The sequence below is a fragment of the Delphinus delphis genome, chromosome 2 (genome assembly GCF_949987515.2).
Source record: "Delphinus delphis chromosome 2, mDelDel1.2, whole genome shotgun sequence".
Lineage (NCBI taxonomy): Eukaryota > Metazoa > Chordata > Mammalia > Artiodactyla > Delphinidae > Delphinus > Delphinus delphis.
This window is the reverse complement of record NC_082684.1, coordinates 83,940,286-83,953,235: the sequence shown is the minus strand read 5'-3', so window position 1 is coordinate 83,953,235 and position 12,950 is coordinate 83,940,286. Positions and strand designations below refer to the sequence as shown.

At 43.0% G+C, this 12,950-nt stretch overlaps 1 protein-coding gene and 1 long non-coding RNA gene across 2 annotated transcripts in view; one reads left to right on the top strand and one right to left on the bottom strand.

Annotated features, from left to right (window-relative positions):
* The window catches only part of EIF2AK4 (eukaryotic translation initiation factor 2 alpha kinase 4), a 114,375-nt gene extending 113,735 nt beyond the window's left edge, over positions 1 to 640 (bottom strand). The window contains exon 1 of the mRNA XM_060004978.1: positions 469 to 640. Within this exon, the coding sequence (XP_059860961.1) occupies positions 469 to 612 (144 nt within the window). The 5' untranslated portion in view covers positions 613 to 640. The remainder of the gene's footprint in view (positions 1 to 468) is intronic.
* A 351-nt stretch (positions 641 to 991) lies between these two features.
* LOC132420502 (uncharacterized) lies at positions 992 to 11,869 on the top strand. The gene is made up of 3 exons (XR_009518379.1): positions 992 to 1,122; positions 4,345 to 4,482; positions 11,819 to 11,869. It is a non-coding gene; the product is annotated as an uncharacterized lncRNA (long non-coding RNA).
* The last annotated feature ends 1,081 nt before the right edge of the window (positions 11,870 to 12,950 follow it).

The following is a 12,950-nucleotide window of genomic DNA, read 5'->3' as shown; positions in this document are numbered from 1 at the left end:
TTTGAACACATACGGGAAGGTAAGACTTCTGACTGAAGGCGTCAGTAAGATCTGTGCAAGAGCCCCCAAAGCGTTCCCAAAGTTGCAGTGGGTCCCTATGAATGCGCTGTTGTATCAAACTCAAGGGCTGTCAGGGAGGAAAAAAGGCAGGACAGTAAGGAGGCAGGGAAGTTATGGAACGTCAGTGGGAATAAGAAACAGGGCCAGGTAAGACTGCAGCCGACGGGGGGGAAAAGCTGTAAGAGAATTCGTCCCAGTTGGGGGTTCTGGAGACCCGCGAAGCGGCTGCGTGCGCAAGGACATAAAGTGAGCGTGGATGGAATCGCGAGGGATGAAAGGACTCCAGAATCCTAAGCTGGAGTAGGCGGTTCGTTTCCGGCAGAGCCGGGCGGGCCTGGCCGGGGTAGATCGAGCCAGGGGAGCTGGGCCGCAGCACGGCAGCCCCGACCAGACAAGCCACGTTCCTACCCGTCCGCACGCGCCCGGCCGCAGGTCCTGGAAGTCGGAGCCGTAGATGGCCTCCAGGGCCTGCAGCTCGTGGTCCTGTCGCTGTGGGTAGCTCTCCGGCGGCTCGTCCCGGCCACGCCCGTGGGCCCCGCGGCCCCCAGCCATGGTAGTGCGGTGGGCAAGGCAAGGCAAGGCGGCCTTGCGGAGGTGGGTGGGCCTTAGGCGGGCTTCGCTCCGGGGGCGGGGCCGTGGGCGGGGCTCCAAGCCGGAGGCGGGGTCAGGGATGGGGAGAGCTCCGCGCTTGGGGGAAGGATCGCAGCCGGAGCTCCACGCCGGGAGGGGGCGTGGGGGCGGGGCGTCGAGCCGGGGGCGGGGTCAGGGTGGGGGTGGGGCTCGGCGCCCAGCAGGATCCCCGCCGGAACTCCGCGCCCCTGGCCGGCTCTTGAGTGAGAAGCGGTGTCATGAACGCTATTAGCGCGTGAGCAGCTTCGGCATGGGAGCGAGGCTGGGGGAAGGTTTAGCCCACATTCTGCTGGGGGAACTGAGCGGGGGAACCTGCAGGGACGTGGGAGATCAAATCCATCAGAATGGAATGATAATGCCAAGGGGTATGGTTTTCACGAAATAAGTCTCTTTCACAGAAGTGCCTGCTGGAACTCCTTCACTCTGGCATTGGTAGGAGACGAAACTCTGAAGGGCAGACTTTGATGGGTTTTCCAGCCGCTTTGACTCCTCTTAAGCCTTCCCAGAAGACGATCAGGAGTAAAAATCGAGACCACTACTCCCCTCCCCGCCAGTTTTTTACCCTCGAACTCGTCCCCTTAACCATAGATTCAACATCCCAGTGCATGTTCTCTGTTCCTACATGTTGACCCTAGGGGTAAACAGTACCACCATGCAATTTCAACTGAAAAATATCTTTCCACTCAGGCATCTTATGTGCAACACTCCCATGAAGAGAATTATGTTGCATGCCCAGTTTACTTAATGTGAATTGAGGAGGTCTTTCTGTTATATCCTGTCTCCAATCATATTTTTTCAAGTTTATAAAATAACTTATCTACCCAGACATTGTCATTACATTTCATTTTCAGTTGGCTACTAATGCTGCATGTTGATTTAGAATAATCATATCGTATTATCTCAAGTTAAGTTTAAGTGACATTTCCTTCTGTCTGCCTTGCTTACCCCTATACTATTTGCTTAATAGTGATTATTTATACTATTTGCTAAATAATGATTATTTAAGTATCTTGCCGTCATCTATCTACTCAGTTGTGGCCAGATAACACAAAGGCACTAGTTTGACCCAAGGCCCCTTCAAACCATCTCCTCTTTCCCTCCCCTAGGGACCTGTTCTTTTTCCAGTGATGCCTGTCTAGGTAAATGGCACCCCCCCCTCATTGGCCCAAGCCAACTAAGAGTAATCCTGGATTCCCTCTCTCTCATCTCTCATATCCAGATAGTTACCATTTCTTCCATTCATCCACTTCACTCCATCCCACTGCCACTAACTTGGTTCAGGTCACCATCATCTCTTCCCTGGATGACTTCAACAGCTGGGAAACTAGTCACTGCTTTCATTCTTGCCCCACTTTAAGCCATTCTTCCTATTGCAGCCAGAGTAATGTTTCTAAATTTAAAATATGATCATATCACCCCAGTTCTTAAAATCCTTCCATTTCTCCATTTTTTTAAATTAAAATACTGTAGTTATGGAAAAATTTCACACATACATTAAAAGTAGGGGAAATATTACAATACCCCCCTGTACTCATCACTTAGCTTCAACAAATTTAGAATCTTATTCAATCTTATTTCATTTCTCCCCTCTCCCCACCCCTCAACACAGACACACACACACACACACACCTCCTTAGGAGTGAATCTTAAAGAAAATCTCAGACATCATATCATTCTTTTTATAAACACTTAAGTACATATCTCTAACAGATAAGGACATTTTATGAACATAATACTGTCCTTATACCTTAAAAATATAACAGTTGCTTAACATTATTTAATACCCAAATTATGTTCAAAATTCTCCATCTGTCTAAAATTAGAATCTGTAGTGTATGCTGGACCTATAAAGGATATAATGAAAACAATCAGCAAAATTTGAAGGGGGTCTTGTGGATTAGACAGCATTATTATATCAGTGTTAACTTCCTGAGTTTAATGATTGTACTGTGGTCAAATAGAAAGTGTCTTTGCTATTAGGAAATTTTCACTCAAACCGTAAGGGGTAATAGGGTATTACATATACAATTAGCTCCCAAGTGATTCAGAAAATAAAGAGAGAGATGATAAGTCAAACATAGATGTCGACCATTGGGGGGAATTTAGGTGAAGGGTATGTGAGAGTTCTTTGGATAATTCTTACAACTTTTATGTAAGTTTGAAGTTATTTCAAAGTCAAAATTTCACAACAAAAACCCTGGCAAACTGTTCTCCAAAGTGCTGTACTATATTATATTCCCACCAGTTTAGGAGAGTTATAGTTACTCTGCATCTTTGTCAGTAATTGTTATTGTCAATTTTTAAAATTTTAAACATTGTAATTGGTGTGTAGTAGTATCTCACTGTGCCTTAATTTACATTTCCCTAATGATTAATAATGTTAATTAGCTTTTCATGTGCTTATTTGTCATTCATATATCTTCTGTCTTTTCGTATCTTTTGCTCATTTTAAAAATTGTATTTTTTTATTATATTGAGTTTTGAGAATTCTTTCTATTCTGAAGTAAGTCCTTTATCAGATATGTAATTTGCAAAAATTTTCTCCCAGTCTGTGGCTTGCCTTTTCATTCTCTTTTTTTGGTTTTGTGTTTTTTTTTTTTTTTTCACGGTACGTGGGCCTCTCAGTGTTGTGGCCTCTCCCGTTGCGGAGCACAGGCTCTGGACGTGCAGGCTCAGCGGCCATGGATCACGGGCCTAGCTGCTCCACAGCATGTGGGCTCTTCCCGGACCGGGGCACGAACCCATGTCCCCTAGCATCAGCAGGGGGACTCTCAACCACTGCGCCACCAGGGAAGCCCTCTTAACAGTGTTTTACAAAGAGCATAGTTCTTACTTTTGAGGGAGTTCAATTTATCAGTTTTTATCTTTTATGAATAGTGTTTTGTCATCCTATCCAAGAAATTTTTGCCTAACTCCAAGTCACAAAGATTTTCCTCCATGTTTTCATCTAGAAGTTTTATAGTTTTCAGTTTTACATTTAAGCCTATCATGAGTTTTAGTTAAAAAGTTAAACACATACCTACCATATGACACAGCTATTCACTGCTAGGTATTTATTTACCCAAGAGAAATGAAAGCATATGTCCATAAACAGACTTGTAAATGAATGTTCATAAGCCCTTAATCACCAAACTGAAAACACCCCAAATGCTCATCAAAAGTGATGGACAAACTTGTTTCTTGGTAAAAACAAATTGAGATGTATCAATACAATCAATGGAACACTATTCAGCAATAAAAAGAAATATGCTATCTATATAATAATAACATGGATGAATCTCAAAATAACTATGCTGAGTGAGAGAAGCCAGACAAAAGAGTACATATTGTATGATTCCATTTATATAAAACTCTAAAAATACAAACTTAGTAATAGAAGATAAGCCATTGCCTGGTATCAGGATGACAGAGATGAGCCACAGGGAGGGATTCTGGAGGGATTCCAGTGGGACAAGAAGAAACTCCTGGGAGTGATGGATATATTCATTATCTTGATTGTGGTGATAGTTTCACAGCTGTTTACATATATCAAAACTGATCAAACTGTAGAATATATGCAAGTTATTGTATGTCAATTATACTCTAATAATCTGTTAAAAGGAAAAGGTTGTTGTTGTTGTTTTGTTTTGTTTTACAGTGCTTTGTTTGCATTAGGATCCAAACAAGGTCCACACATTGCATTTGGTTGCTCTACATGAAATAACTCAGCAGTCTTGGATCATTCGAAAGTAAAGACTGGTACTTGCCTGGCTTCCGGCAGATAACCTCTAAACCCTTGGAGCATCCAGACTGGTAAGATTGTTTTTGTGTAACTGGGGTTCACAGACAATTTGTCAGGACACTCCAAGATTTCCTTATTCTCCAGGCCCTCCCTAAACCCTTATCAGTTCTCCAAGGAAGAGACTCTACTTCCTCATGACCTCCCTGCTCCCCAAAAGTACATCTCCTGGTCTTGCTGTTTACCCTCAACTTCCCAAAGAAAAACTTCCAGACTGTTGGTCGTTGTGCCCAAATTTTAAAACTATATTCCCTTTCATTCCTGAAGGATATTTTCACTGGATATAGAATTTGGGGTCAGTGGTTCTTTTTTTTCAGCCCTTGAAAATGTTATGCCACTTCTTTCTGGCCTTTGTGGTTTCAATTAGAGCTCTGCTATCATTCACATTGTTTTTCCCTTATAGGTAAAGTGGCATTTCTCTATGGCTACTTTTAAAGATTTTTTTCTTTGTCAGTGTCCAGAAGTTTGATTATGATGTGTCTTGGTATAGATTTCTTTGGGTTTATCATGTTTAGCGCTCACTCAGCTTCTTGAATATGTAGGCTTATGATTTTTGCCAAATATGGGAAATTTTCAGCCATTACTTCTTTGAATACTTTTTTGGCCCTGCCCTCTCTCCTGTCTCCTTGTAGGAGGTAAAAGCACTTAATTGTTCTTACAGCTCTCTGTGGCCTGGCAGGAGTAGGAGAGGCAAGGTGGCTCCTGCTGCTCAAGAAATTATGAAATAAAAATTGCTTTTTAAATTTTGCATCGATTTGTGGGTATTTGTATGCATTTACATATTTATATATCCAAATGAGTCTTGTCCTTTAAATTCTGGAATAAGTTAAGTATATATTTTTATTCCAAAGCTGTGCCATTACTTACAAGTCAGACTGTGAGTCGTAGTATTTTATAGTCATATCTCATCTTTTAGCAAAGAAGATACTGTCTTGATCACTTAATTCACCAGAACTGGTCCTAGATAACTTTTGGCTCTATCAGAAAATTCAAATTTATTCTTAAAGGACATATTTGTTACCATCAGCAAAAGAATGTTTCCTTTTATGATACAGGAAAGAATATTCCAACTTCTGAAGTTAGTTATAAAAGAGAGTCCCAAATAAGTGTTAAGATATTCTTCAACAGTTAAACAGCTTCCCAAGGTGACTCCTTTAAAGGTGATAATATTCATGGATATTTTAGTTTTGGCATACTTGCTATTAAAAAATTAGTCAGGTGGCTTTATAATCACTATGTGTAGATGTGTGTGTGCATGTGTCTATGTGTCTGTGTATATGAAATTACTGAGGCTTTCTGGGGGAAGGGGTATTCAATCTCTCACCTTCCAGATATTTTTGATGAATTTAATAGCAATCTATAGGTGCAAGGACTATTACAAATTAGGAAACTGCATTAGGAGTTATAGATTCATATCAGTAGAAAACCATTTCCCAGTCCACATATTGAGATAATTTGGAATATGCAAATTATTAGTAAATATAATTAGTAAATTATTATACTAATTACATTACTTACGATAATTAGTAAATTATTAGTATTAGCTTTTTTAAACAGATAATTTCTTTTTTTGTTGTTTGTTTTTTTTGTTTTGTTTTTTGTCTTTTTGCGGTACGTGGGCCTCTCACGGTTGTGGCCTCTATTGTTGCGGAGCATAGGCTCCGGACGCGCAGGCTCAGTGGACATGGCTCACGGGCCTAGCCGCTCCGCGGCATGTGGGATCTTCCCGGACCGAGGCACGAACCCGTGTCCCCTGCATCAGCAGGTGGACTCTCAACCACTGCGCCACCAGGGAAGCCCAACAGATAATTTCTTTGATGGTAATTTAACATACCCCAAACTAAGAACCATAAAGTAAACGTATTTAGCCCAATAGTGTAAAGGCTAAATTGTAGACTTCTAAATCTTTAACCAAAAGCCATTTTGTCCTTTGTTAATTGCAAAGTAAGTGGTTCTTCCATTTTTTGAAATACAGGACTTGTTAGGCAGTGCTTTATTTATATCTACAAAGAGAGAATTCTTTAAAATGTTGAAAGATGATGCTTTTTTTCCCTTTTGATATTTGTTGTCTTTAAGCATCAATAAACTGGAATCAATCTTATATAGTTACGTTTCATTGATTTCCTATGATGTGCCAGGTACTGTTAGAGATTTTCATTAATTTGGTATTTTATTGTCCTCTAAACAGCCTTGCAATATAGGCGTTTTTATCACTATTTGGTAGAGGAGGAAACTGAGCTTAGAGAGGTCATGTAACTGCCCAGTGTCACAAGTGGAAATAGGGGAGCAGGCATTCAAACCCACGTCAAACTGACACCATCATACTGCCCACCTTCCCTGTGCCCCGGATACTAGACTCTTTATCTTGAGGGAGTTGGTAGGTTTGCCTGTGTAAAGAGACAATCTGAGTATACTAAGCTTAAGTACTCCCCCCAAAAAGTTATTTAAGTGACATAAATTTATTGGAGACGAGTATGTTTTTGGACATGAAATATTCCAGTAGTTCAATTCAAAGATGCCCAGAGACTTTATTATCAGCTACCACTTTCATTTTACAAGGACCTAGGATATCCTTATTGCCACCAATATACACAGAGATTTTTTCTTAAGCCCTAACTCAATATCTTCCATTCCCAGGAAATAAAGTCTATGCTGTCTTAAATATTGCAGGCCCCAGTTTTCATGACTCTATCTGCCAGGATAGGCTGGGTTATACTGTGATAATGAGCAGCTCCAAAAATCTTGGTGGTTTAGTATAATAAAGGTTTATTCCTTGCTTATATAAAATTTGTTGTTATGTCTGGGTGGTCTCTAGGGCATCCACAAACCCCCCCCCCCCCCACAATATGGTAGCTCAGAAACACAGGCTGCTTCAATATTTCAGCTCTTCAACACAAGTCCCCTTCCACAATCACAATGGCAGGGCAGCAGAGAGATTTGAAAATCACAACAAGCTTTTCACTGCCACAGCTCAGAAATGACTCGTCACTTCTGATCACATATCATTAGTCATTATAGTCACATAGCCCTGCCCATTTGCAAGGACAGCCAAGAAAAATAGTCTTCTGTGTGCCCGGAAAAAGAGGAGAATGAGATACCATTGAACACTAGTAATGTTTACATAATAACCTGCATTGTCTGTGTCTTTTGTATAGGTATAGAATTAGCCATTTGGAAATAGAACTACTTATTCCAGATGGGTAGCCTGGGGCCATAAGGATCCCTCTTTCCTCAGCACACTGCTGCTTGGGCTTACCGACTCAAAACACTTCCAGCTTTTCTCTTCTCTCCATCTTTAGTGAGAGGCCATGCAGGGACATGTGAGAGTGTAGTGTTGGGGACAGGAGGCAGGAGGAAGAGACCTTCAATGATGAAAAGGAAGAAGGAAGGGGAAATAAACCCATAGGCTCCTCCTTACTTCCCCCCACCTTCCCCTTGGGCTTTGCAATTATCCCAAGTCCTATTCCATCTCTTCTGTCCCCAACTCAGCTCCCTTCCTGCTCTTCAATAAATGCTCAAGAAAGTTGGAATCCAGGAATTCTTTGGAACATAAATGGATCCTATTTCATTCTATAGGTTTGGAAAGATGTTATTAGCACCTACCTACACGTAAATTTTGCCTATCACCACACCATGGGAGTGTAAGAGAAAAAACAGAGAAGGAAATAGGCTTTTTTTTTTAATTTTTTAAATTTTTGTTTATTTATTTATTAGTTTTGGCTGTGTTGGGTCTTCATTGCTGTGCGCGGGCTTTCTCTAGTTGCCACGAGCAGGGGCTACTCTTTGTTGCGGTGCACGGGCTTCTCACTGAGGTGGCTTCTCTTGTTGCAGAGCACGGGCTCTAGAGTGCGCAGGCTTCAGTAGACGTGGTGCGTGGGCTCAGTAGTTGTGGCTCGCGGGCTCTAGAGCACAGGCTCAGTAGTTGTGGCGCACGGGCTTAGTTGCTCCGCGGCATGTGGGATCTTCCCGGACCAGGGCTTGAACCCGTGTCCCCTGCATTGGCAGGCGGATTCTTAACCACTGTGCCACTAGGGAAGCCCAGAAATAAGCTTTTAAAACTTACCACAGAGATTTATCATCATGCAGTTTTGGAGGCTAAGTCCCAAGATCGGCAGTTGGCAAGCTGGAGACCCAGGATTGTAGATGGTGTTGTTCTAGTCCCATCTAAAGGCCTGAGAACCAAGAGAGCTGATGGTGTCCTTCCAGTCTGAAGGCCACCAGGCTTAACACTCAAAAGAGCCAATGTTTCAAGTTTGAAGGCAAGGAAAAGCTTATATACCAGCTCGAAGGTTGTCAGGCAGAGGAAATCCTCTCTTACTCAGCTTTTATGTTCTAGCCAGATCTTCAACTGATTAGATGAGGCTCACCCACAATAAGGAAGGCAATCCTTTTACTCAGTCTACAGATTCAAATGTTAATCTCATCCAGAAATATCCTCATAGACACACCCAGAATAATGTTTGGCCAAATATCTGGGCAACCGTGGCCCTATCAAGTTGACACATTAAATTAACCATCATACCTATTTTCCCATGGTTATAGGAGGTAAAATCCCTAAGCAAATCCCAGGAGGTATATGATTAAGGAACAGGTGATTGGAGAAAGCTTCGAGAATCTGTTCTATTCCACATTTCTGTATTCCTGCCTTCCCAGCACAGGGCATTAACATTAGTTAAATGAGTGGACTGCTGGCACAAGGAGAAGAGTAATTCTTTTAAACACTGTGAAGAAAGTAGACCTTTGGAGAGCTAGGTAGACCTACAGACTGAGTAGGACCTCCCTGGGAGTCCTTAATCCCCAGAGCCTTTCCTTCTTTTTGCCCCACTCTGCCTGGGAACCCTATCATCCTGTTTATTATTTCTATAGGGAAATGGATCCTGAGCACTACACAACTAACTTTAAAACTCTGGGAACGCAAAGTGTTTTTAAGCTGGGAGAATGCCTTCTTATACTATTCATTATGGGAGAAAAATGTAAGGAAAAATTACTAAGCACTATCTAAGAGCCAGAGGTTGCCCATTTTTTTTATTCCATTTTCTATTATTTGCTTTTAGTGTAGCTCCAGAAAGTTTTGGATAAAAATTAGCTAGCACATAAATATGTGGGCTGGTGGTCCTAATCACCTGCCTTCAGCTATGGCTGTGTACCAGTTTGCTGCCAGGTGTTAATATTGGCTAGCTCATATCCCTGTAATACCTGTACACGGTCAGTAACTGAAGAGGACTGTAATTAATTTATGTGGTTTTTGACCTCTTCTGGTTTCATTCCAAAAAAAAATATCTAAAAACGAGACCTTTGGAAGGATTTTTTTGATAAAAGGAAAACAGATGTTATGGCAGATTTTATTTTCCTTAAATGACTGCAACAATCTCATTCCACCTGCTGTTCTTACAATATGATGGACACTACCTCCACTGAGAGGTGTAGTCTCTGTCCTTTCCCCTTATATGTGGCAGCTTTTGACTGCTTCAACAAATAGAGTACAGTGGAAGTGATGTTCTGTGACTTCTGAGATGAGTCATAAAAGTCGGCCACCTTCCTGCCTTGTCCTCTTGGGACTCTTATCTTGAAATGCTCACTTTTGGAACGTAGCTGCCACGCTGTAAGAAAGCCAAGCAGCCACAGGAAGAGGCCACATATAAGCATTCCAGCTGACAGGCCCAGCTGAGGTCCCAACAACAGCCAGCATCAGCTGCCAGACATGTTAGTTAACAAGCCTTCAGATTCCACACCCTGGCTGTGACTTTGAGCTGGCCCAGTTGATATCATGTGGAGCAGAGATAAGCAGTCCCAATGGGTCTTGCCAGAATTGCATATTTGTGAACAGAATAAGTGATTGCTGTTGTAATTTAGGCCACTAAGTTTGTGATGAGCAGACAGGTATAAATAACACTACTATAGACATTTGACATATATTTAAATCATGTCCAATCGCTTACATCAATCTTACTTTTTTATTAGAATATAGTTGCTTTACAATATTGTGTTAGTTTATACTGTACAGCCAAGTGAATCAGCTATACGTATACATATATCCCCTCAATTTTGGATTTCCTTCTCATTTTGGTTACTACAGAGCACTGAGTAGAGTTCTGTGTGCTATACAGTAGGTTCTCATTAGTTATCTACTTTATACTTAGTACCAATAGTGTATTTATGTCAATTCCAATCTCCCAATTCATCCCACCGCCCCCCCTTTCCCCCTTCTTACATCAATATTAAATTATCTCGTAATCAGTGAAAATTTCATATAGCCCATGGCCATAAGAAGTATACCACTCTGATCTCATCCTTGGTCCTATATTGTCACAAGGCAATCCTTCCTCAAGTCTGAGGATCATGGTGACCCCTCAGTTTATCAGGTTCTTTTTTTTTTTTTTTGGCTGCGATTGGGTCTTCATAGCTGCGTGTGGGCCCTCTCCAGTTGCAGGGAGCTGGGGCTGCTTCTCGCTGTGGTGCGTGGGCTCCAGGTGCACAGGTTCAATAGTTGTGGCTCTCAGGCTCACTAGTTGTGGCTCACGGGCTGCAGAGCGCAGGCTCAGTAGTTCAGGGGCACAGGCTTAGCTGCTCTGTGGCATGTGGTATCTTCCAGGACCAGGGTCTGAACCCGTGTCCCCTGCATTGGCAGGCAGATTCTTAACCACTGCGCCACCAGAGAAGCCCCTGTCAGGTTATTTCTTGACTCAACTAACCCCAAACCCTAACATCAGTTTAGGGGCTGGAGAGAATTTACTGGTATCTTCTCGGAATACAAAATGAGAGGTTTCTTGCTTTATTAAACACTCTTTACATCTGAAAAATTGAAAAATGTTTTCTACACATTTATCCCAATCCTTTTTAGTAGTATTGAATAGGGATGGCAGGTGACGGTGGGTAAAGGGGTATTTTTACAACTGTCACTACACAACTCATTTACACATCTTCCCTAACCTTTCCTAAGGACTGTGCTGGATATTGCTGAATTATTATAAATTATGTTTTGTAGTGACTACAGTGTAAGGTGTTTCATCTTGAAAAATATGTTTGGACTCCCAGAACAAATTTTAACTGCTGGAAATGACTTTTTTTTTTTTTTGCGGTACGCGGGCCTCTCACCGTTGCGGCCTCTCCCGTGTTGTGGAGCACAGGCTCCGGACGCGCAGGCTCAGAGGCCATGGCTCACGGGCCCAGCCGCTCCGCGGCATGTGGGATCATCCCGGACGAGGGCACGAACTCACGTCCCCTGCATTGTTAGGCAGACTCTCAACCACTGCGCCACCAGGGAAGCCCGACTTATTTTTTTTTTGAAAATACAGTTTATCTTTAATTTTCCTTCCATTTCTCTCTCTTTTTTTTTTTTGCGGTGCGCAGGCCTCTCACTGTTGTGACCTCTCCCGTTGCGGAGCACAGGCTCCGGACGCGCAGGCTCAGTGGCCATGGCTCACGGGCCCAGCCTCTCTGCGGCATGTGGGATCTTCCCAGACCGGGACACGAACCCATGTACCCTGCATCGGCAGGCGGACTCTCAACAACTGCGCCACCAGGGAAGCCCTCTTTTTCTTTTTCTTTTTGTCTTCAAAATGTTCAAAATACCTGCTTACATAGAGAATTATGTGCAGGTATTTTGAGAATCCAAAGATGTACAAGACATGGACCTTCGCCCTTTCAAGCAGAATAAGTAATAAGGCTTAATAGGGAAAGTGACGTAGCCTTATGGTAGCACAATCAGCCTTGAGATAACCAAGAAATAACTCTGTAATTTTAATCAATTCGTAAGAGTTATTGCGGTGGGACCTAGTCCTACCAGTCCATTTGTCAAAGCCCTCTACCGTGTCCTTCACTCATTAAAAAGAAACAGTTCTCATAAGGTCAAACCAGGCAAAATTTTAGTTGTCTTTTCTTCTAATTTCTCCTGTTCTCTTTTCCCCTGATCCTCTCTCTGGATGCCATCCATACCTGTTCCTTTTCCCATTCGGCTTCTCTTTACAATTTTTTCTTGTTTACTCGCTCATCCCGGCCTCCCAACCATTTGCATCAGCCCGCAGGAAGTTGCTCCCTCCCCAACTCTTCATTCCCAGAATCCACCCAACCGGGTTGTATTGTGTACATTTTAGAAACGAGACTCAATGAAAAGGCCCAGGAAACCGGGCACTGTATTTCTAAATCCCATCTTTCTTAAATGCTTCAGCTACACCCAAGGTCCAATGGAGGAGACTGGGCTCCTTGCCCAGGTGCCAACGATGTGGAATTATCAGCCTCAGGCAGCCCTAGCTGACGAGATAAGGAGCAGTAATGACAGCAGTAAACGAGGCGAAGCCCCGTAGGAGCCGCGAGCTTCTGCACCGCAGCCAGACGTGGATCCTCCGTCCCTCCCACGCTCTCCGCCCCGGCTATCACGATCGTGGTGGGAGGGGAGCAAGATGGCGCCGCCCCTCCCCGCCCACAGCAGCTGGCGTAGGGGCGGGGCCACGCGTGTCACTTGATCGCCCCGCGGGCCGCGCGC